At 41.4% G+C, this 21,536-nt stretch overlaps 1 protein-coding gene across 1 annotated transcript in view; it reads right to left on the minus strand.

Annotated features, from left to right (window-relative positions):
• Window positions 1–21,536, minus strand: part of cacna1ba (calcium channel, voltage-dependent, N type, alpha 1B subunit, a) — a 140,403-nt gene that overhangs the window by 86,399 nt on the left and 32,468 nt on the right. Inside the window, exons 5-7 of the mRNA XM_026343558.1 lie at window positions 18,463–18,554; window positions 17,877–18,029; window positions 13,334–13,521 (exon numbers count right to left, since the gene is read on the minus strand). Coding sequence (XP_026199343.1) covers window positions 13,334–13,521; window positions 17,877–18,029; window positions 18,463–18,554 — 433 coding nt within the window. The remainder of the gene's footprint in view (window positions 1–13,333; window positions 13,522–17,876; window positions 18,030–18,462; window positions 18,555–21,536) is intronic.

Raw genomic sequence — 21,536 nt, forward strand, 5'->3', positions numbered from 1 at the left:
TCTCTTAGACACATCCCAACTAGACTGCTCAAAGATGTTTTACCTTTGATCAGCATGTCCATATTAGATCAGATCAATGCATCTTTACTAACAGGCTATGTACCACAGGCTTTTAAGGTTACTGTAGTCAAACCTCTACTTAAAAAAACTACTCTTGACTTAGGGGTTTTAGCCAGTTCTACACCAATATCCAATCTACCTTTAATCCTTGAAGTAAAGCAAAAGTAGTTTCAAAGCAATTATGTGACCAGCTGCACAGGAATAAACTGTATCAGATTTTTTAGTCAGTATTTAGAGTACATCATAGTACAGAAACAGCACTGGTGAAGGTCTAATCTTCTATTAGCATCGGACAATGGACTTCCCTCTATACTCGTCTTGTTAGATCTTAGTGCTGCATTCAACACTATAGATCATAACATTTCATTACACAGACTGGAACATGTCATTAGGATCAAAGGAACAGCACTAGGCTGATTTAAATTTTATCTATCAGACAGATGTTCATGTTAATGATGAGTCTTCCATTATACAGAGTTCCACAGGGTTCACAGATTATTAATCTAGCCATAGGGGTTGCAAGCCAGTGACTTCTGTGCCGGTCCCAAGCCCGGATAAATAGAGAGGGTTGCGTCAGGAAGGGCATCCGGCGTAAAAATTGCCAAAATAAATGGTAAATGGTCTGCACTTATATAGCGCTTTTCTACCTAGCAGGCACTCAAAGCGCTTTACACTGCATCTCATTCACCCATTCACACACACAAGCACACACACATTCACACACCGATGGCAGAGCTGCTATGCAGCTGACCTGACTCACCGGGGGCAACTAGGGGTTCAGTATCTTGCCCAAGGACACTTTGGCACGTGACGTGGCAGCCGGGAATTGAACCACCAATCCTATGATTGGCAGTCAACTGCTCTACCTATTGAGCCACAGCCACCCACTGAGCCACAGCCACCCACAAAAATAAACCATGCGAATCATTCACAAGACTTTCATACTGGATCGGTCGAGGCCCGGGTTAACAACGTCCGCCACCGATGCTGTTAACCTACAGGGTGCCGGTGGAAATTTGACTACTGTTGGTCGAAGAAAGAGGGGAGGCAGAAGGGTTTGTGGTCAGAGAGAGAAGGGAAAAGGCAGGAACATAGATTTGAGAATAGGGACTCTTAACGTTGGTACGATGACAGGGAAAGGCAGAGAGCTGGCAGACATGATGGAGAGAAGAAAGGTAGATGTTCTGTGTGTGCAGGAGACAAGGTGGAAGGGCAGCAAGGCACGTAGTATCGGAGGAGGATACAAACTGTTCTACCATGGTGTTGATAGGAAGAGAAACGGGGTAGGAGTGATCTTGAAGGGGGAGTTTGTGAACAATGTTCTAGAGGTGAAAAGAGTCTCAGACAGGGTGATGAGCATAAAGCTAGAAATTGAAGGGGTGATGATAAATGTAGTCAGTGGGTATGCGCCACAGGTTGGCTGTGAGTTAGAAGAGAAGGAGAGATTCTGGAGTGAGTTTGATGAGGTCATAGAGAGTATCCCCAGAGGAGAGAGAGTTGTTGTTGGAGCAGACTTCAATGGGCATGTTGGTGAGGGCAACAGAGGTGATGAGGAGGTGATGGGCAGGTTTGGTGTGAAGGAAAGGAATCTGGAAGGACAGATGGTGGTGGACTTTGCTAAGAGGATGGAAATGGCTGTAGTCAACACTTACTTCCAGAAGCGAGAGGAACATAGAGTGACATACAGAAGTGGAGGTAGGAGTACGCAGGTGGACTACATCCTATGTAGACGAGGTCATTTGAGAGAGGTTAGTGACTGCAAAGTGGTGGTAGGAGAGAGTGTAGCCAGACAGCACCGCATGGTGGTGTGCAAGATGACTTTGGAGGTCAGGAAGAAGAAAAGAGGGAAGTCAGAGAAGAAGACCAAGTGGTGGAAGCTAAAGAATGAAGAAACTTGTGAGGAATTCAGGCAGAAGTTGAGACAGGTTCTGGGTGGTCAGGATGAGCTTCCAGATGACTGGGAAACCACAGCAGAAGTTATCAGGGAAACAGGTAGGAAGGTGCTAGGTGTGTCATCTGGAAAGAGGAAAGAAGGTAAAGACACTTGGTGGTGGAATGAGGAAGTACAGGAATGCGTCCAGAGGAAGAAGTTAGCTAGAAGGAAGTGGGATGTAGAAAGGACTGAGGAAAGTAGACAGGAGTACAAGGAAGCGCAGCGTAGAGTGAAGAGGGAGGTGGCAAAGGCCAAACAGAAAGCTTACGATGAGCTGTATGACAGGTTAGACACAAAGGAAGGAGAGAAGGACTTGTACAGGCTAGCCAGACAGAGAGATAGAGATGGGAAGGATGTGCAACAGGTAAGGGTGATTAAGGACAGAGATGGAAAGGTACTAACAACCCAGGAGAGTGTGCAGAAAAGATGGAAGGAGTATTTTGAGGATCTGATGAATGAGGAAAATGACAGGGAAAGAAGAGAGGAAGATGTTGATGTTGTGGAGCAGGAAATAGAAGAGATTGGAAAGGATGAGGTTAGGAAGGCCCTGAAAAGGATGAAGAGTGGAAAGGGTGTTGGTCCTGATGACATACCTGTGGAGGTGTGGAAGTGCTTAGGAGAGACAGCAGTGGAGTTTCTAACCAGTTTGTTCAATAGGATTCTAGAGAGTGAGAAGATGCCTGAGGAATGGAGGAGAAGTGTTCTGGTTCCGATCTTTAAGAACAAGGGTGACACGCAGAACTGCAGCAACTATAGAGGAATAAAGTTGATGAGCCACACAATGAAGCTGTGGGAAAGAGTAGTGGAAGCCAGGCTTAGGAAGAAGGTGGAGATTTGTGAGCAGCAGTATGGTTTCATGCCCCGTAAGAGCACCACTGATGCCATTTTTGCTTTGAGAATGTTGATGGAAAAGTACAGAGATGGTCAGAAGGAGCTGCATTGTGTCTTTGTAGATTTAGAGAAGGCGTATGACAGGGTGCCGAGGGAGGAGCTGTGGTACTGTATGAGGTCGTCGGGAGTGGCAGAGAAGTACGTCAGACTAGTTCAGGACATGTATGAGAGAAGTATGACGGTGGTGAGATGTGCTGTAGGTCAGACAGAGGAGTTCAAGGTGGAGGTGGGACTACACCAAGGATCAGCTTTGAGTCCCTTCTTGTTTGCTATGCTGATGGACAGGCTGACAGATGAGGTCAGACAGGAATCTCCCTGGACAATGATGTTTGCGGATGACATTGTGATTTGCAGTGAGAGTAGAGAGCAGGTAGAGGAACAGCTGGAGAGGTGGAGGTTTGCTCTGGAAAGAAGAGGCATGAAGGTCAGTCGTAGTAAGACAGAATACATGTGTCTGAACGAGAGGGATCCAGGTAGAAGCGTTAGGTTACAGGGGGCTGAGGTGAAGAAGGTACAGGAGTTTAAGTACTTGGGGTCAACAGTTCAGTGTGATGGAGAGTGTGGAAAAGAGGTGAAGAGGCGAGTGCAGGCAGGTTGGAGCGGGTGGAGGAAAGTGTCAGGAGTGTTGTGTGACAAAAGAGTGTCAGCAAGACTCGAAGGAAAGATGTACAAGACAGTGGTGAGACCAGCTCTGCTCTATGGGTTAGAGACGGTAGCAGTGAGACAGAGACAAGAGGCTGAGATGGAGGTAGCAGAGATGAAGATGTTGAGGTTCTCCTTAGGAGTGACCAGGTTAGACAGAATAAGGAACGAGTACATCAGAGGGACGGCTCACGTTGCCTGTGTTAGCGACAAAGTCAGAGAGGCCAGACTAAGATGGTTTGGACATGTTCAGAGGAGGGATAGTGAGTATATTGGTAGAAGGATGTTGGAGATGGAGCTGCCAGGCAGGAGGGCAAGAGGACGACCAAAGAGGAGATATATGGATGTCTTAACAGAGGACATGAGGTTGGCTAGTGTTAGGGTAGAAGATGCCCATGATAGAGTTAGGTGGAGAAGGATGATTCGCTGTGGCGACCCCTGATGGGAAAAGCCGAAAGAGAAGAAGAAGACAGGGTTCACAGATTATTCTTTTCACTTTATATATGTCCTCCTTAGGCAATTTTATTAGGAAACACTTGTCATGCAGATGACACCCAGCTACATGGATCTGTGAAACCAGAAGAAACAAATCAATTAATCAAGCTTCAAGCATGCTTAAAAGCATGTCACACAGACAAACAAGGAGCAACTTGGCAATCAGTGGTACATTTTGACATGTGGATCTGAGTAAACTGAACCACCAGCCCTGCAAATGGTAGAAAACCTGCTTTCTAACAAGAGCAACAACAGCCCCACTTGTATAAATGTATTACAAAAGACATTTTTAGTGCTGTTGTACATTTAAGTCCATCCATGTCAGTACATGGAGCACCATAACCAAGTGGCTGGTATAGTGTACAGGAACATCTCCAAAAGTTGTTGAGCGTGTGGGACTTCTAGATACTGGCAAACATAGACATAGTAGTGGTGGACAAACAGCGTAAGAAGGCTGCAGTGATAGATGTAGCAATCACAAGTGATGAAGGAGAAACATGAGAAGCATGAGAAATTTGCTCCAGCAGATTCCAGGTACAACATCTCAAAAGAGTGCAGTCCCAGGAACAGCTAATGTACTGCGCAGGACCTTCAAGTTCAATTTGAAGGATAAAGACCACCTCAAAGAGGCAATAGGTAAATTTGCAAGAAAAAGTACTTCCAGTTTCCTAGTTTTTTGGATAAATTGGTTATGAAATGTGACCTGATCTTTACAAAGTCACAAATATCAACAAACACAATATTTCTAAGTTGATAAAACACAAACAGTGATCAACTTTCATATCTTTACTGAACACACCCATTAAACACACAGAGCAATGGAGAAAGTAACTAAAATAGTTTTTTAAAAAACTGGTTGAAGCAACTTCGGCAGCAAAAACTTAAAAAAAAAACAAGTGCTTTTTATAGCTATGGATTAGACTTGGACATTATCCAGGGGGTATTCCGGACCATTCTTCATCACATAACTGCTTCAGCTCAGACATATTCTTAGGACGTCTGGTGTGAAAGGCTCTCTTCATGTATTTCCATAGGGTTAGGGGTATATTATACTATATGTCCCTGAAATATTGGATTTTTTTTTGGGACAGAATGCTTGTACAACATACGTCTTTAGTAGAAAAAAATCCTAATAATTTGGTGGTTTTAATTTATTTTAGGGTTTCTGAAATCAACATCTTTGGTCAGTATTATATATACATAAGAATATATATCCCTTGTCCCTTAGTAAGTGTCACCTTTATCAGACACCTTTAGTAGTTATTTTCATAGGTATTTATGCACAATTGTACAAATGAAAAAAAAATAGATTTCTTAAATAGGCATCCTGTTCAAGTTTCTGGAAATCATGCATGATGTTACCTAGCCAGTCTCACATCTTAACCTGATTTCTGCCAGTGCAGTTTCATGTTTCTCTATGACAAGACTTTGAAGATGTGGATAACAAAAATACCTTGAGAAAACTGTAAAATGGATTCCCATTCAGAATAAACCTGTATTAGATTAGATACATTTAGTATTTAAGAGTATTTAACTGTATTTAACCTCAGGTGAACTGTCCTCACAGTATTTAGATAACAGTTTTGTCTCAATGTTCTATCAGAGTGATGCTATGGAGTGGCATTGTTGGCTAGCTACACAGTGAACTTCGGGGTAAGCCTCTGTTGGTTGCTGGTCAAAAAGTCGGTAACTACTCTTGGTTCTTGAAAAGCTCTAGCTCTAGTTATTTACATTATAATACTCGCATCCTGTTCCTCTAACATTTCATTGGTTGGAGTCCATGATCCAGGACCATCATAATACATATCACAATCTACAATCACACATTGTATTCCACTGAACATTTAAATTCTTAAATAGCTTTTTTAGATTTTCCTGTAATTTAAAAGATTACAAATGGCAATTTCCTCCAACAAATTAAATATGATTATGTTTTTGTAATCAAATGTAATCATATTATGATTATGCTTTGATGCATTGTTTTTAGTAGATTTTAATATTCATTTATGATAAACTGTTACTAATTATGGTTATTATGGTGATTATGTTTCCTATTAGGACATATTTGTGATAGGAGTGTAGTTGTAAATAAAGAAAATGTTTAGGAGAGAGGGTAGAAATGTTATCTTTAATCACAGTAAAAACATTATTAATGTTTATTCATTTATTAAACAAACAAAAACTGAAATTTCGTTATAAATACTTTTTCCTCAAAACAGGTAGCAAAAATATTGAATACTGAGGCATTAATGCATAGTAAACTTTCTTCAACAAGCTATGTACAACTGCAAGTTGAGTCATGGTAACTGGACTTCCGTTGTTGAGTCAAAACATTTCACTACTCATCCAAGTAGCTTATTTTTCAAATTTCAGCTTCAATTCAGAAGGATTCATTAGTTCTGACTGATTCACTGTTGAGTGATTTATTTATTTGTGGAGGTGGGGGTATTTTCTGCTTTATGGTTCAGAGTCCTGATGACTCATTTGACTAGGTTGTGTTGTAGTGAGTGAAGTGAGTAAAACAATAGGTACTGGTCAGTGTTGTTGGGTTTCTTCTAAATCCCTATTTCCAGACTGCCATTGGTCCCAGTGATAACTGCACAGTCCAGGAAAGTCAATCGTTTGTCTTTGGTGTCATCCCTGTTGAATTTGGTATTAGTGTCCACTGTGTTTCTCTGGTCTTTGAAGGTCTGTACCTCCTGGATCTTGATCTTCACCCAGGTGTCCACATACCTGAACCAGTGGGTTGGTGTCATCCCCAGGAAGGAGTTGAGTGCTTTCTTCTCCACTACAGTGGCAAGAAAAAGTATGGGCACCATTATATGTTTTCATGTTTTATTGAAGATAACATGTAAACATTCACAGTGCAGGGTGGAAAAAGTAATTGGAGCCAGGAGTGAGCCAACCTTGAGTCCAATCAGTGTGATGATATTGGATGTGTTGCTTTGGGGCGGCTTTGCTGCCTCAGGGCCTGGACGGATTGTTGTCATTGATGGAAAAATGAATTCCAGAGTTTATCAAGAGATTTTGCAGGTAAATGTAAAACCATCTGTCCGCCAACTGAAGCTCCACAGAGTGGATGGGTACAGGACAATGATCCAAAGCATACAAGTAATTCAACAAAAGAATAGCTTCAACAGAACAAAATACACCTTCTGGAGGGGCCCAGTCAGAGTCCTGACCTCAACCTGATTAAAATGCTGTGGCATGACCTTAAGAGAGAGATTCACACCAGACATCCCAAGAATATTGCTACACTGAAACAGTTTTGTGAAGAGGAGTGGTCCAAAATTACTCCAGATCGTTGTGCAGGTCTGATCTGCAACTACAGGAAACGTTTGGTTGAGGTTATTGCTGCCAAAGAAGGGTCAACCAGTTATTAAGTTCATTAAGTCAACATTATATAATGTTTGTGTAATATTATTTTCAGCAGACTGTGTTTTTGTAATTTTGTGAGTTAGATGAAGATCGGAGCACATTTTATGACCAATTCATGCAAAACTCCACGTAACCCAAAGGGTGCCCATACTTTTTCTTGCCACCGTATAATGGTTGACACCAAGGAACCCATGGTGCAGCCATGTCTCTGTTAGTAGAAGTAAGTTTGTTCAGACACAGATTCAGGAGCAATCAGATCTGATCTGGGTTGAGTCTGGTTCAGGTGCTGAGGGCGCTGTCTTTTTCTCCTAATGGTCATTGAGCCATCAGTGGTGGGGATGCTGGTAAAGAGGGATGTGACATCAAAGGATACCATGGTTTCAACAGTATCCAATCTCTTGGCAGCATCAAAGCATCACAAGACTAATATTGCAGTGACATTCACATTCTTGAAGAGTAGTTGTAAACTTCTGGCTGCTGTTCAGCCAATTTGTGGCCCCAGCCTTCATATGAAAGTTTAATGTTAGTGCAGCCCTTGAGTTTTATATGTTTGACACTTTACAGTGCTGGTGCGGAGCTAAACGAACCAACCAATCACGGTGGAGTATATGCGTCTCGGGGGCGGGACATCGGCCGGGCTTAATCCAAGCAGAGAAACATTTCTCAATGAGTGACAGCAGCGTTGCCATGGACAGTCTTTAGCCTGGTTAGCGGCCTCGTTTCCATTGAAGCACACGCGGACATTCATCCCAGCGCGCTGCGTTTACAACACTGTGCCAGCAGGACATTATAAGTCAAAGTGATGTGTTCGCGGCGGGATACAAGAAAAGTGAGGAACTCAATGCAGCCTAATGTAGTCTGCAGTCACATAGCGACACCTGTCCATCGGCAACAACAGTCCGCGGTAACCCGGACCAATTATAGGGTCGCACCGTTATTTGTGGCTCATTGTTTTTTATTTGCATCGCGTTATTTGCCGTTTTTGAGAGAACTGACCCCTTCCCTGAGCTGAACTTCAACAAGTCCAAGTTCCTCCCTCAAGTCAAATGTGGCTCGACTATGGAGAGGAAGCGCTGCCAGGTCTAACAGCAAAGAGTAGACAAGAGTAGCCATGTTCAGAAGAACAGTTGATGTTCTTCAATGTTCAATTCATGTTCAGAAGAAGGTTAAAGGTTAAAGAACTGTTAATACAGACATTGAATGTGAATACAGCAGATATAGAAGACTGAAGAAACCACATATAGTCGCTGACTAGAGGAATATAATTATTATTAATTTCATGATTATTGTTATTTTATTTATTTATTACAAATTTATTCTTTCTTTTCTTTTCTTTGTTATTTATTTTATATAAAAAAAATAAAAATAAAGAGATTTGAGAAGATAGGATTTTTTTTTTTAACAAAACTTTTCTTGTGCAAAACCTGATGCGGCCCTGCCTTACTCAGACTCTGCTTCCCGCGGCCCCCAGGTAAAATGAGTTTGAGACCCCTGGAGTAGATGAATCCAAAAATAATACACTGCTAAAAAAAAATCAAAAGAAGCACTTTGAAAAACCATCAGTTCTCAATGGGGAAAAATTATGCTGGATATTTATACTACTGATTTTTACTGGGTGATGTATTTAAAATGAAAGGATGCCACATTGTTTGATAGAAATAAAAAGTCTACAAAGGGTTGAATTTAAAGACACCCTAAAAAATCTAAAATTTGTGACTGGTTAGTCCATTTTCCTGAAATTTCATTGCAGCAATTCAAAATGGTATTCAGTAGTTTATATGCCCATGGTGCCTGGCAGTGAGCACAGGGCCCACTAGAGGGTGTTAGCCCTCAGGCCACCCTCAGGAAGTCTGTTTCTTACATTCATACCAATGGCCCACTCAAGGTCATTTTGTTGCTCTTGCAGTGCTTATCCTGTTATTCCTTGAACAAAGGAGTCCTGCTGATAGGTTAAGGAACTTCTATGGCCCTGTCCAGCTCTCCTAAACTAACTGCCTCTTTCTTCTCCATTCTCTTAAGACACAGCAAACCTTCTGACAATGGCACATATTGATGTGTCATAGTGGAGGAGTTGGACTGTTTGTGTAATCTCTGTAGGGTTCAGGTATCACTCTGCTACCAGTATTAAGTCGGAGAATATGAGACGAAAAAATGTCAGTGGCTTCTATCTGTAAAACTATTCCTGTTTTGGGGTCGTCTCATTGTTGCTCTTCTAGTTCACCTGTGGTTCATTTCATTAACACCAAAGCAGCTGAAATTAATTAACAATCCCCTCTGCTACTTAACAGACCAGATCAATATTCTAGAGGTTTAATTAACTTAATGCTATACTCTGAGTGTTCCTTTAATCTTTTCGAGCAGTGTATAACCCAATAGAGATGCCATGGAATAAGCTCTGTGAGTAAGACTGGTCCAAAATTCTTCCTAGACATTGTGCAGGTCTAATCTAAAAGTAGAGGAAGGGCTTGCATGATGTTATTGTTTCCAAAGGTGGTTCAACTACAGTAGTTATTAAAAACAGTTGCACTTAATTTTTTTAGTCACTTTTTATGTTTAATGGGTGTATTCGGTGAAGGTATAAAACATCATGACTGCTTAGGAACGTTTGTTTTTTTTTCATTTGTAACTTTGGTGAAAATCACACCATGAGCAAATTATGCAGAAAATTTACAACAACGACTTTTAAACAAATTTACAGCAAGCTAAAGTTGTAAGGTCATCCTTTTAGTAACAGGCCTATAGACTGGATAATGGTGCCAGTGACTTGCAATACTGCCAGTGAACCCTAGAAAGAATCAGCTGTATTTTGAAGATTAAATCACGTATCATAATGAAGGCCTGAGTTGTAAGTGGTTGTAGACGGCTTTGTGCATCAGTGCATTAGCTGGTGTTGGGGTAAGGTTGCCTAAGACCTTAGCTAACAGAATTGAGAGACCACACAAAACAATAGGGAAGCCATTAGTAGCTGTTCTTGAAATAACTGAAACAACACATTTAAGGACAGAACAGCAATCAATTCAACAACAATACCACACCAATCCTCCCTGGGGTTGGAGACAGACCATAAAATAAATAATGAAAAAATAAACGCAATCAAGATTGTTTTTGACTCATTTTAGTCACATTATTGTAAGGAACTGGTTTATCCTCCCTTTAGCATATCAGTATCTGAAGAGATTAAGGTTGTAGCAGTACCAGTGGACAAGAGGTAGTGAATGCTCTGCACTGCATCTTGTTGCTTTGATCTAACTTGTAAACATCCTGCTCCCCATAGCACAGTGTAATAGCATTTAAAAGTTGGCCTGCGGTTTATGTGTGAGTGGATACTGAGTTGAAGAGGGACAAAGTGACACAAACTAGCTATGACAAGCTGTACTAGACAAACCTGATGAAGACTTCTCCTGGACAAACAGGTCAAACTCAGACACTCAGTGGCATATTCCAATACTTAAAATTCAATATAATGAACATCTAGTATAGATGTACAAACATTCTCTGTTTTGTGACCAACTGTATTAACAATGACAAAGTCTCTTTATCTTTAAATTATGATAAAATTATAAAAACTACAGTTTTTAAGTAAAGGTTGTAATCTTTACTGAAAACTACCATGCCTACTGCATGTATAGATTATGACTCAGTTTTTGCATATATCCTTCTTCTTTGACATGTACTGTATGGGTGAAAGTATAAAATCTTTGTTTGCTTTAATATACATGCAAAAACTTAAGACCTGATCACAATGCTGTCAGACCTCAAAATATGGATCAGCTGGTATTCTGATTTTAGTGTGTTTTGATCTGCATTAAAGGATAGGCTTACATTTCTATCTCAAATACTCACATTCCCATATCTTCATTGATAGTTAGTGGTCACTGCAAACATTCTTTTTGCCCATTCAAACTGAAGAGATACTGAGGATACTGATACTGAGAGAGCATTCTACAATCAGTAGGCAATCTTAAAACTGATGCAACATTCCAAAGTCATATTAGAGAGAGCAATAATAAAATTTAATTTTAAACACTAACTGCTGAAGCCTCATGCTAACTTGGTTAAGACAGCATGGTGAGAAAATACTATTTGAAGAAATAGAAAGAGAACACAAAGACCTAAAAATAAATTTAAAAATGGGAATCTATCCATTAATATAGAGAGAGAAAGAAAACCTATTCTTAGACCACACAATTTCCTTTCTAATCAAGCTTACTGTACTGTATGTTGATCCAGCTAGAGCGAGGCACAAAGAAAATTAAACTGAAATGACAGTCTAAGGTTAACCCTCCTTCTCCATCTGAGAGCCTTGGTTGAGGCAGACCAAAGCTTGTCCAACCATGATGGATGACCACTCTGATGACCAAGCTGGTTCCCTAATGGCAGAAAGTGAGACAGCTGTCACTCCTTTCTTGACATGAAATTCACCCAAAGCAGCCATCTCAGCTTGCATGGTGAGAAAACATTTCTAGTTTGTCAATCATAGGAATAGAAGCTAGCTAAAGAGGAATTAAGGTGTAAGCCATATGGACAAATACTGAAATAGGACTAATGGGGATTATTCATCATGTAAATGACTACAGAAACAGATACTGCAAAAGGTCTTACATATTAGATGAAAAAGAGTATTAAAAAACAAACAAACTGTGGAGCCATTAGCTCAGTAAACAAAAGTTAAATTAGAACCTCAAGTATTACAGTTGTATTACAGAAGTATTACATTTACATGTGCTCATATGTGTTCTTCAACCACTAGTAGTACTCAAATCAGTTTAATCAGGTGGTCTCATTGAGCGCCTTTTTTAAGAGAGACCTGGGAACAAGAAACATTCAAAGTCATAGATTATAAAAAATAAAGATGGTACTGTGGGTACAGATATTTGACATGAAAGCAGCATTCTTTGCCTACACCACCTTTTCTTGATTTCAGCAACCAAACTACTATTGCTCTTTTTCTACTTCCCTCTTCTCTTACTCTGTGGCAGGAAAGTTAGCAACCAAAACAAAACAGAACAAAACAAAACCCACAGACAGGGGCAAAGGGCGGAATCGTAACAACTACAGCTGTTTAATATTTTAAACTATTGCATAATTTTTTTCCAGGCACAATAAAACTCTCACTCTCATGCAAATAGTTGTTTCACGCTGAACTAATGGAGATGCGGCTCTCTGCATGAGTCATCCCACAAAGACTTGACTCTAATCATCTCCGCAATGAAGGCTGGTAGTGGGAAATCAATCAGGAGAAAAAAGCAGGGTCTCAGGATTACACAGGAGAGACTAGTCTGTACATGCACACATAGATTCTCTCTACAGGCAGTTGGGTACTATTGAGCCAGTTTCGTCTAATTTGGGGTTTATTATCTTCAATCAGACTGGATTAAACTGACAACACTACAGTTAGTCTACTACACTACTTGCAGAGCCACAGCCACCTCTCATTACAGAACCACAAAATTATGACTATATACATTACACACAATTCATGAACGCTTTGTGAAATGACAGTTACATTAAGTTATTTAAAAATTAGCACTGAATTGATGCTTTAATAGCAGCAGGACAGGGATAGTTAGAGAAGGCTTAATTACAACATTCATGACAAGCTTCTTTCAAACAGTGAGTGGTTTCCTCTGCCACCACCACAGTTTGCAGTGTAAACTAAACTGGTGGCAGCAAATATCAACTCAGGTTGGTACCACACAACTGACAGATGAATGAAGAATCATACTGCTAAATATTTCCGTTTTAAGCTACTATCCTTTCTGCCCAGGTGGCACTATGTCCTGTTAACACTGATTCAAAGTAGAGAACACATCAACCACTTACTGTAAGTTCATGAATTTCTAGCAGTAAATTGTGCTGTGCATTTGCATAGTTATGAAGGTAGGATTTTAAACCATTTGAACATGTAGGCTCAGATGTGTTTTCTGGACTCACGTTGTAGAGTATGTCCACCCATCCCTCCATCGTTATGCACTGGAAAACGGTGAGAACAGCAAAAAGGATGTTGTCAAAGTTTGTGATGCCAAAGTTTGGTCCGATCCAGTACTCCCTACAGGTAGTGCCATTGGCACAGGTTCTTGCTGGAGCCTCAAGACCACAAGGGAACTCTGCTGCCTGCTCTCCTGCAGTCACAAATATACACATTAATGCAGAATCATATCAAAAGAATAATACTAACATGTAGATGTATTTTGTAAAAGTAGGTCTCAGCTTAAATGTTTGTAGTCACTTAGAAAATCTTGTATCTTGTATATCTTCTTGTATTTGCAAATAAAGTTGAAAACACAAACAGGCAATTAAAACACTAATGTATACAGATGATGTTCCTGTGTAGTTCTATGTAGATATTTTGGCAATAGTCATTAACCCTGTTAAACATGTATACACTGTGTTTCTAATCAGGTTAATGTTTTTTCTAATGTTTATTTTCTTTCTTTCAATAACACATCAGTTACTGATTGATTAAACTCTCTGTTCAGTATTTAGGTAAGCAAGTCAAGCAAGTATAGTGATGAGTTTATGAAAGTTTGTGGAAATTATTTTTGCAGCATATGAAACAGTGAAAACAGACAGTCAGCATAGTACATAGCGGGAGGGGGGACACTTTCATTGCTGTCTTTGACTTTACATTACTGTAAGCTGAGGGTAGTTTATTATGTATTACTTAAGATGTTTTTTGGCCTTGTGTTCTTTGTATTCAGGAGTGGCTTTTGCGTCTCTCCCATGGATGCCATTTTTGTCCAGTCTTTCTTATCACTGGAACACTGACCCAACTTCAGTGAGGCCTGCAGTTCTTTAGATGTTGTTCTGGGTTCTTTTATAACCTCCTGTATGAGCAATCGTTGTGCTCTTGGAGTAACGTTAGTAGGCTAGCCAATGTTTTTTAATGGCAGCATGTTTTGGTTTTTAGACCTTATAACATGCTTTACTTTTTCAGACAGCTTATATTTAAGTGATTTCTTAATTCAACAGGTCTGGTAGTAAGCTGGCAAGTAAAAATTTAACGCTTTCTAAAAAATGGGGTTAATCACATCCCCTCCCTGAACTGCCACCTTACTGTGGTGGAAGGGGTTTGCGTGCCCGAATGACCCTAGGAGCTATGTTGCCGGGGGCTTAAGCCCCTGGTAGGGTCTCCCAAAGGCAAACAGGTCCTAGGCGACTGGCCAGACTAAGAGCAGTTCATAAACCCTTTATGACGAGTAAAAAATCAAGGTCGGGTACGTCGCCCGGATTGGCGTCACCGGGGCCCCACCCTGGAGCCAGGCCTGGGGTTGGGGCACGTAGACGAGCGCCTGGTGGCCGGGATCTCTTCCACGGGACCTGGCCGGGCGCAGCCCGAATGAGCGACGTGGGACTGCCTTCCTGGAAGGCATAAGGGGCCTTCCTGGAAGGCATAAGGGGTCGGTGCAGTGTGGATTGGGTGGCAACCGTGTGGAGGTGCCTCGACAACCCAATCCCTGGACAAGGAATCTAGCAATTGGGACATGGAATATCACCTCACTGGGTGGAAAAAAGCCTGAACTTGTGCTGGAGGTTGAGCGGTACTGGCTGGAGATAGTTGGGCTCACTTCCACACACAGTCTGGGCTCTGGAACACAACTCCTTGAGAGAGGTTGGACTCTCTTCTACTCTGGAGTTGCCCATGGTGAGAGGCAGCGGGCAGGGGTGGGCTTGCTTATAGCCCCCCAGCTCAGCTGCCATGTGTTGGAGTTTTCAAGAGAGAGTTGTTTCCCTGCGCCTTCGGGTAGGGGATAGGTCTGTCACTGTTGTTTGTGCCTAAGGGCCTAATAGCTGTGTAGAGTACCCGGCTTTCATTGGGTCTCTGGAAGGGGTACTGGAAGGTGCTCCGCCTGGGGACTCTGTCGTCCTACTGGGGGATTTCAACGCCCACATGGGCAATGACAGTGATACCTGGAGGAGCGTGATTGGGAGGAACAGCCTCCCGGATCTGAACCCGAGCGGTGTTTTGTTATTGGACTTCTGTGCTAGTCACAGTTTGTCCATAACGAACACCATGTTCAAGCATAAGAGTGTCCATCAGTGCACGTGGCACCAGGACACTCTAGGTCCGAGGTCTATGATCGACTTGTGTCATCTGACCTCCGACCATATGTCTTGGACACTTGGGTGAAGAGAGGGGCTGAGCTGTCAACTGATCACCACCTGGTGGTGAGTTGGATCCGGTGGCGGAGGAGGAAGCTGGATAGACTTGGCAGACCCAAACGTATTGTGAGGGTCTGTTGGGAACGTTTGGTGGAACCCTCTGTCAGAGAGGTCTTCAACTCCCACCTCCGGGAGAGCTATAACCAGGTTCCGAGGGAGCCTGGAGACATTGAGTCCGAGTGGACCATGTTTTCCACCTCCATTGTCAATGCGGCTGTTCGGAGCTGTAGCCCTAGGGTCTCTGGTGCCTGTCGCGGCGGCAATCCCCGAACTCGGTGGTGGACACCGGAAGTGAGGGAAGCCGTCAAGCTAAAGAAGGAGTCTTATCAGGCCTGGTTGGCCTGTGGGACTCCTGACGCAGCTGATGGGTATCGGCAGGCCAAACGTGCCCTAGCCCGCGCGGTCACAGAGGCAAAAACTCGGGCCTGGGAGAAGTTCGGCGAGGCCATGGAGGAGGACTATCGGTCTGCCTCAAGGAAATTCTGGCAAACCGTCCGGCGCCTCAGAAGGGGAAAGCAGTTTCCTGCCAACACTGTTTACAGTGGAGGTGGGGAGTTGCTGACTTCGACTGGGGACATTGTAGGACGGTGGAAGGAATACTTTGAGGATCTCCTCAACCCCGTCGATACGCCTTCTGTTGAGGAAGCAGAGGCTGGGGACTCAGAGGCTGACTCGTCCATTTCCCTGGTCGAAGTCACCGAGGTAGTCAGTAAGCTCCTCAGTGGCAAGGCACCAGGGGTGGATGAAATTCGCCCTGAGTACCTTAAGTCTCTGGATGTTGTAGGGCTGTCTTGGTTGACATGCCTTTGCAGCATTGCGTGGAGATTAGGGACAGTAACTCTGGACTGGCAGACCGGGGTGGTGGTTCCTCTTTTTAAAAAGGGGGACCGGAGGCTGTGTTCCAACTATAGGGGGATCACACTCCTCAGCCTCCCTGGGAAAGTCTATGCCAGAGTGCTGGAGAGGAGAATTAGGCCGCTAGTCGAACCTCGGATCCAGTAGGAACAATGCGGTTTTCGTCCTGGCCGTGGAACACTGGACCAGCTCCATACTCTTGCCAGGGTGCTCGAGGGTTCATGGGAGTTCGCCCATCCAGTCTACATGTGTTTTGTGGACTTGGAGAAGGCGTTTGACCGTGTCCCTCATGGCATCCTGTGGGAGGTACTTTGGGAATACGGGATTCGGGGTCCTTTGTTAAGGGCCGTTCGCTCCTTGTATGACCGGAGTAGGAGCTTGGTTCGCATTGCCGACAGTAAGTCAGACTTGTTCCCGGTGCACGTTGGATCGCCCTTTGTCACCAATCCTGTTCATTACTTTTATGGACAGGATTTCTAGGCGCAGCCAGGGGCCGGAGGGAATCCGGTTTGGGGACCACAGGATCTCATCTCTGCTTTTTGCAGAGGATGTTGTCCTGTTGGCAAGCACTGGGGCGGTTTGCAGCCGAGTGTGAAAGGGCTGGGATAAGAATCAGCACCTCCAAGTCCGAGGCCATGGTTCTCAACCGGAAAAAGGTGGCTTGGACCCTCCAGTTTGGGGGGGGAGATCCTCCCTCAAGTGGAGGAGTTTAAGTATCTTGGGGTCTTGTTCACGAGTGAGGGAAAAAGGGAGCGTGAGATTGACAGACGGATTGGTGCACGGGAACAGTAATGCGGTCGGTGTACCGCTCCGTCGTGGTGAAAAAGGAGCAGAGCCGAAAGGCAAAGCTCTCGATTTACCGGTCAGTCTACGTCGCGGATACAAGTGGCCGAAATGAGTTTCCTCCGCAGAGTGGCTGGGCGCACCCTTAGTGATAGTGTGAGGAGCTCAGTCACCCGGGAGGAGCTCCGAGTAAAGCCGCTGCTCTACTCCGTGGAATGGAATGGAATGGGGTTAATCACATCTCTAGGCAGGTTTAGGTTGGGTTATCTTTGTATAATAACAACATTTGTTTGATGATCTGAATCATTTAAGTGTGACAAAATTGCAAATAAAAAGTAAAAAAATAAAAAATCAGGAAGGGCGCAAATACTTCTACACAGCAGTTTATACTATACCATTAATAGAAGTCTTCAAAAATTAGACACATAGTATGGACACGTTATGTACTTAGGATTAAAGCTGAAAAGATTTCTTGATAACATGGAATTTTACAGTTAGAGCACAATGAACACAGCAGCAGAAATTGATCAGGTTTCACTTAACTAAACAATTAATTAAAAACGCATAGATTGGCTCAATATTCTTAGCTAAAACACAAAGATGATTAAGATTCAATCAACGTATGCCCTGATTATAGCCAAGAACCTGCTACACCTCAGCTCCTCCTATTGCTTACCTGTGTCTATCTTGAAGCAGGTGCGATGGAACTTTCCCATGTAGAAATCAAGACCGATGATGGCAAACATAAGGATAGCGAAGAAGAGCAACAGGCCAATCTGCAGCAGAGGTACCATGGCTTTCATAATAGACTTTAATACCACCTGAAGACCTGAGGTATGCAAAAAACATGCTTTAGTGACACAAGAGAAGTAAACACAGTGTGCTAAGTCCAGGAGCAGCCAGCAGGATAAAAAAACTGCTTTTTAAAAGTTTTTTATAATATCATTCATTTAATCATTTTATTATTCTTTCTGTACATGCTGGAACTGCAGCATTTCTTTAAAAACAAAAAACATATCCATCCAGCCAGTACTTGTATTAGAAAACAGTTTCCACACCTAACACTTAAAATCAAAACTCTCGAAAAATTTCTGGTTATGTGTGGACCAAAGAAATAAGGTGCAACATGTTGATTTTCCTCCTACTGGTCTTTTTGAGCCTGAGCCACATCCTGACTCCGACACATGGATTATCTCTATTAATGCTGCATTAATATCAGTGTTCAGTAGCTACAATAACTGTGACAAAAATGTGTAACTTACTTGGCATCCCAGACACTAGTTTCAGTGGCCGCAGTACCCTCACTGCCCTCAGAGTTCGCAAATCAAAATCAGCCCCAACTGTAGCCAAGATCCTGCACACATACCAACAGCAAGGAGTGAGAATTACAGAACAAAGGTCACTAAATATGCTACAGTATTTGACCATTATCAAATAATTTAGAGCAACTTCCTAGCACAATGATGGTGACAAGTGGTGAAAATAAGAGACATTATACCATTATATATAAGTGTTTTATAAAGTTTAAAAACAGCACCACAATCCTGCCACTAGGACACTTATAGTATTTCTAAGCCAACAGAAACAGTCTAAAATTAAGAAAAAACTTTAAAATATAATATAAACATGTACAAATACTATTCAGAACATTTTATCATATACGATTGAATTGTAGCATCAAACTTGGGCAATATTAAAATATAACTGAATAACTGCAGTCTTAATTTTATTACCATTACCATCAAGAGTACCACTCAACATATGAAACATAGTGATGCTATGTCCTCTATGGCTATGGAGAGAGTTTGTCAAGTGCACCAAAAATAATTCACAATAATATAAGAGATTCCAGGTTTTATCCTAAGAACAGAACACAGTTAGCTTAACCCACGACCAGCTCTGTTGATTTGACAGTTCCCAGAATTCTCCGTTCACCTACTATAGACTCCTGTTTCCCTTCTTCCCCGCCTGAGCCTTGAATCATTTAACCAATTATAGTATTGTCATGTCCTTCTTTGAACCAATCAAGGAACAAACCCTAAAAGTGATGTCCATGATTTTGTAATCATGCCTTTTTATGATACAGTGCTGCCTTAGGACCTGATGATCATTGGCATCCAATATTGTGTTTCATCCTTGTCCCTTACACACAGAGATTCAGATTCTGAATCTTTTGACAATATCATGAACTTCAGATTATGATCTATTCAAAGTTTTTGCAATTTTATGAGGAACATTATTTTGAAATTGTTTGACTATTGTACTCTAATACATAATAAAAATATGTAAGATGAAATCAATGTTGCATCAATATTCACCCCCTTCAGGTCAGTATTTAGTAGTTGCACCTTTGACTGCAATCACAGCATGGTGTCTGTGTGGATAGGTCTCAATTAGGCTTACACATCTGTAGTTGTCTTGCCGACTGAATAAGATTGTCCTCCAGGATTGTCCTATTTCTTGCCACATTCATAAAATGTAATTCATATATTTATTTAAACATTGTATGCTAAGAGCTATTGCGAGTGAGTAGTGGTATTATATAACATTTTCATCAGCCACTGTCCAACAGACATTAGATTTTAAAGAGAAACAGATAAGACAATTCACAAAAATCATCAACTAAATGTCAGGAAAAAATACTATGCAAATTCAAAACATCAACCAAAAAAAGATACAATACCACCTACCAAAAAGGCACAATAGGCAAAAAATACATGAGTCACAACAGCAAAGACATAATCAAAAGTAATTAATAAAAAAGATAAATAAATTAGAAAATTCGACATAAAGAATGGATATACGTCAATAAACAGAGAGGAGATTAACACCTGATTACAGACTATATATAGAAAGATCTGTATCATAGTGTAGATGGATTATGTTTCTAACAAATGAAAAATGTTTGCAGACTGTTTATTATAATATAACATATATATCATAACTCTGTTGCAATAAAATTTAACTTAGAGTAAGGACAAGTTACACAGAATGTAAGAAGACATTAACTATAGGTGGAGAAATAATAAATCTAGGTTTGCATTAACAGCAAACAGCATAAGAATAAAAGAGAAGCAGATCAGAAACCTACAAAACTGTGATGAGATACACTTTAAATAAAACAGGAGGTATGAATAAAGTATGTATCTTATATAAGCCTCTGAGAGCCTCTGAAAAGGGCTTTGCAGAGGAGTTAAATAAAAAAAGCCCCAGTAATTTTTCTGCCACACAATATTAAATGTAACAACTCATTTAATTAATTAAGACATAAAAAAATATAAACTCAGGTGCACTTATTGTGAGAAAAAGCTGTCCAATCCTGCCTGGATCTAATTAACTTCCCTTAATAACTGCTTTTTTGCTGAGTGGCTGGTTTTTGGAGAGCACAGAGGAATAGCTTTTACATGTTGCAGATAAGGCTATGTATTGGCAAGAACCTGATAATACAATAAATATTATGATACAGATGTTACAATTTGATATATTGTGATACTGTAAGCAAGGCGATATATTGCTTCTTTTTTTATACAAATTTTATGAAACTGTCTTAAAGTAGGCAAACAAACTAAGAAAATAAAAATTTGTAAACAGACAATGTTACGTATATATGTATGTATACATTCTGTTATAGTCTTATATGAGTTTTTAGTTTCTCTGTCTGAAGTATTTAATAACAGAAAATACATTCACTGTGCACTGGGTGGCTGTGGCTCAATAGGTAGAGCAGAGTCAGGTCAGCTGCATAGCAGCTCTGCCATCGGTGTGTGAATGTGTGTGTGTTTGTGTGTGAATGGGTGAATGATGCAGTGTAAAGCACTTTGAGTACCAGCTAGGTAGAGAAGTGCTATAAGTGCAGACAATTTACTGTTACATACAATATTATAACCCTATCTTTGTGGAAGCTGGTCAATGGATTTAAGTCTGTCTGTATCAATAAAAAATAGCTCATTATAATGTTATATTATATTATAATGGGTGATGCAGATGCACTAAAAAATGCATGAGACACAAAATCCACTTTTTGAGTGGCCCAGTCACATCCCAGAACCAAACAGTCATTAAAACCTTATGTTACGCATAAATACTATGCTATTTGCTTAGGTCTGTTGTCTTTTGATAGATTCACCATCAGGTTCCAGAACCGGTCCAGAGGTCCAGAACCCTCTGGAACAGGTTTTCATCAAGGATGTGTCTGTAAATTGCTGCAGTTATCTTTCCTTTGATCCTGACTAGTTTCCCAGTTCCTGCTGCTGAAAAACCCCACAGCCTGATGCTGCTACCATCATGCTTCTCTGTAGGGATGGTATTGGCCAGGTGATGAGTGATGCATGGTGTC

This window comes from Anabas testudineus, chromosome 9 (assembly GCF_900324465.2).
Source record: "Anabas testudineus chromosome 9, fAnaTes1.2, whole genome shotgun sequence".
NCBI classification, from domain to species: Eukaryota; Metazoa; Chordata; class Actinopteri; order Anabantiformes; family Anabantidae; genus Anabas; species Anabas testudineus.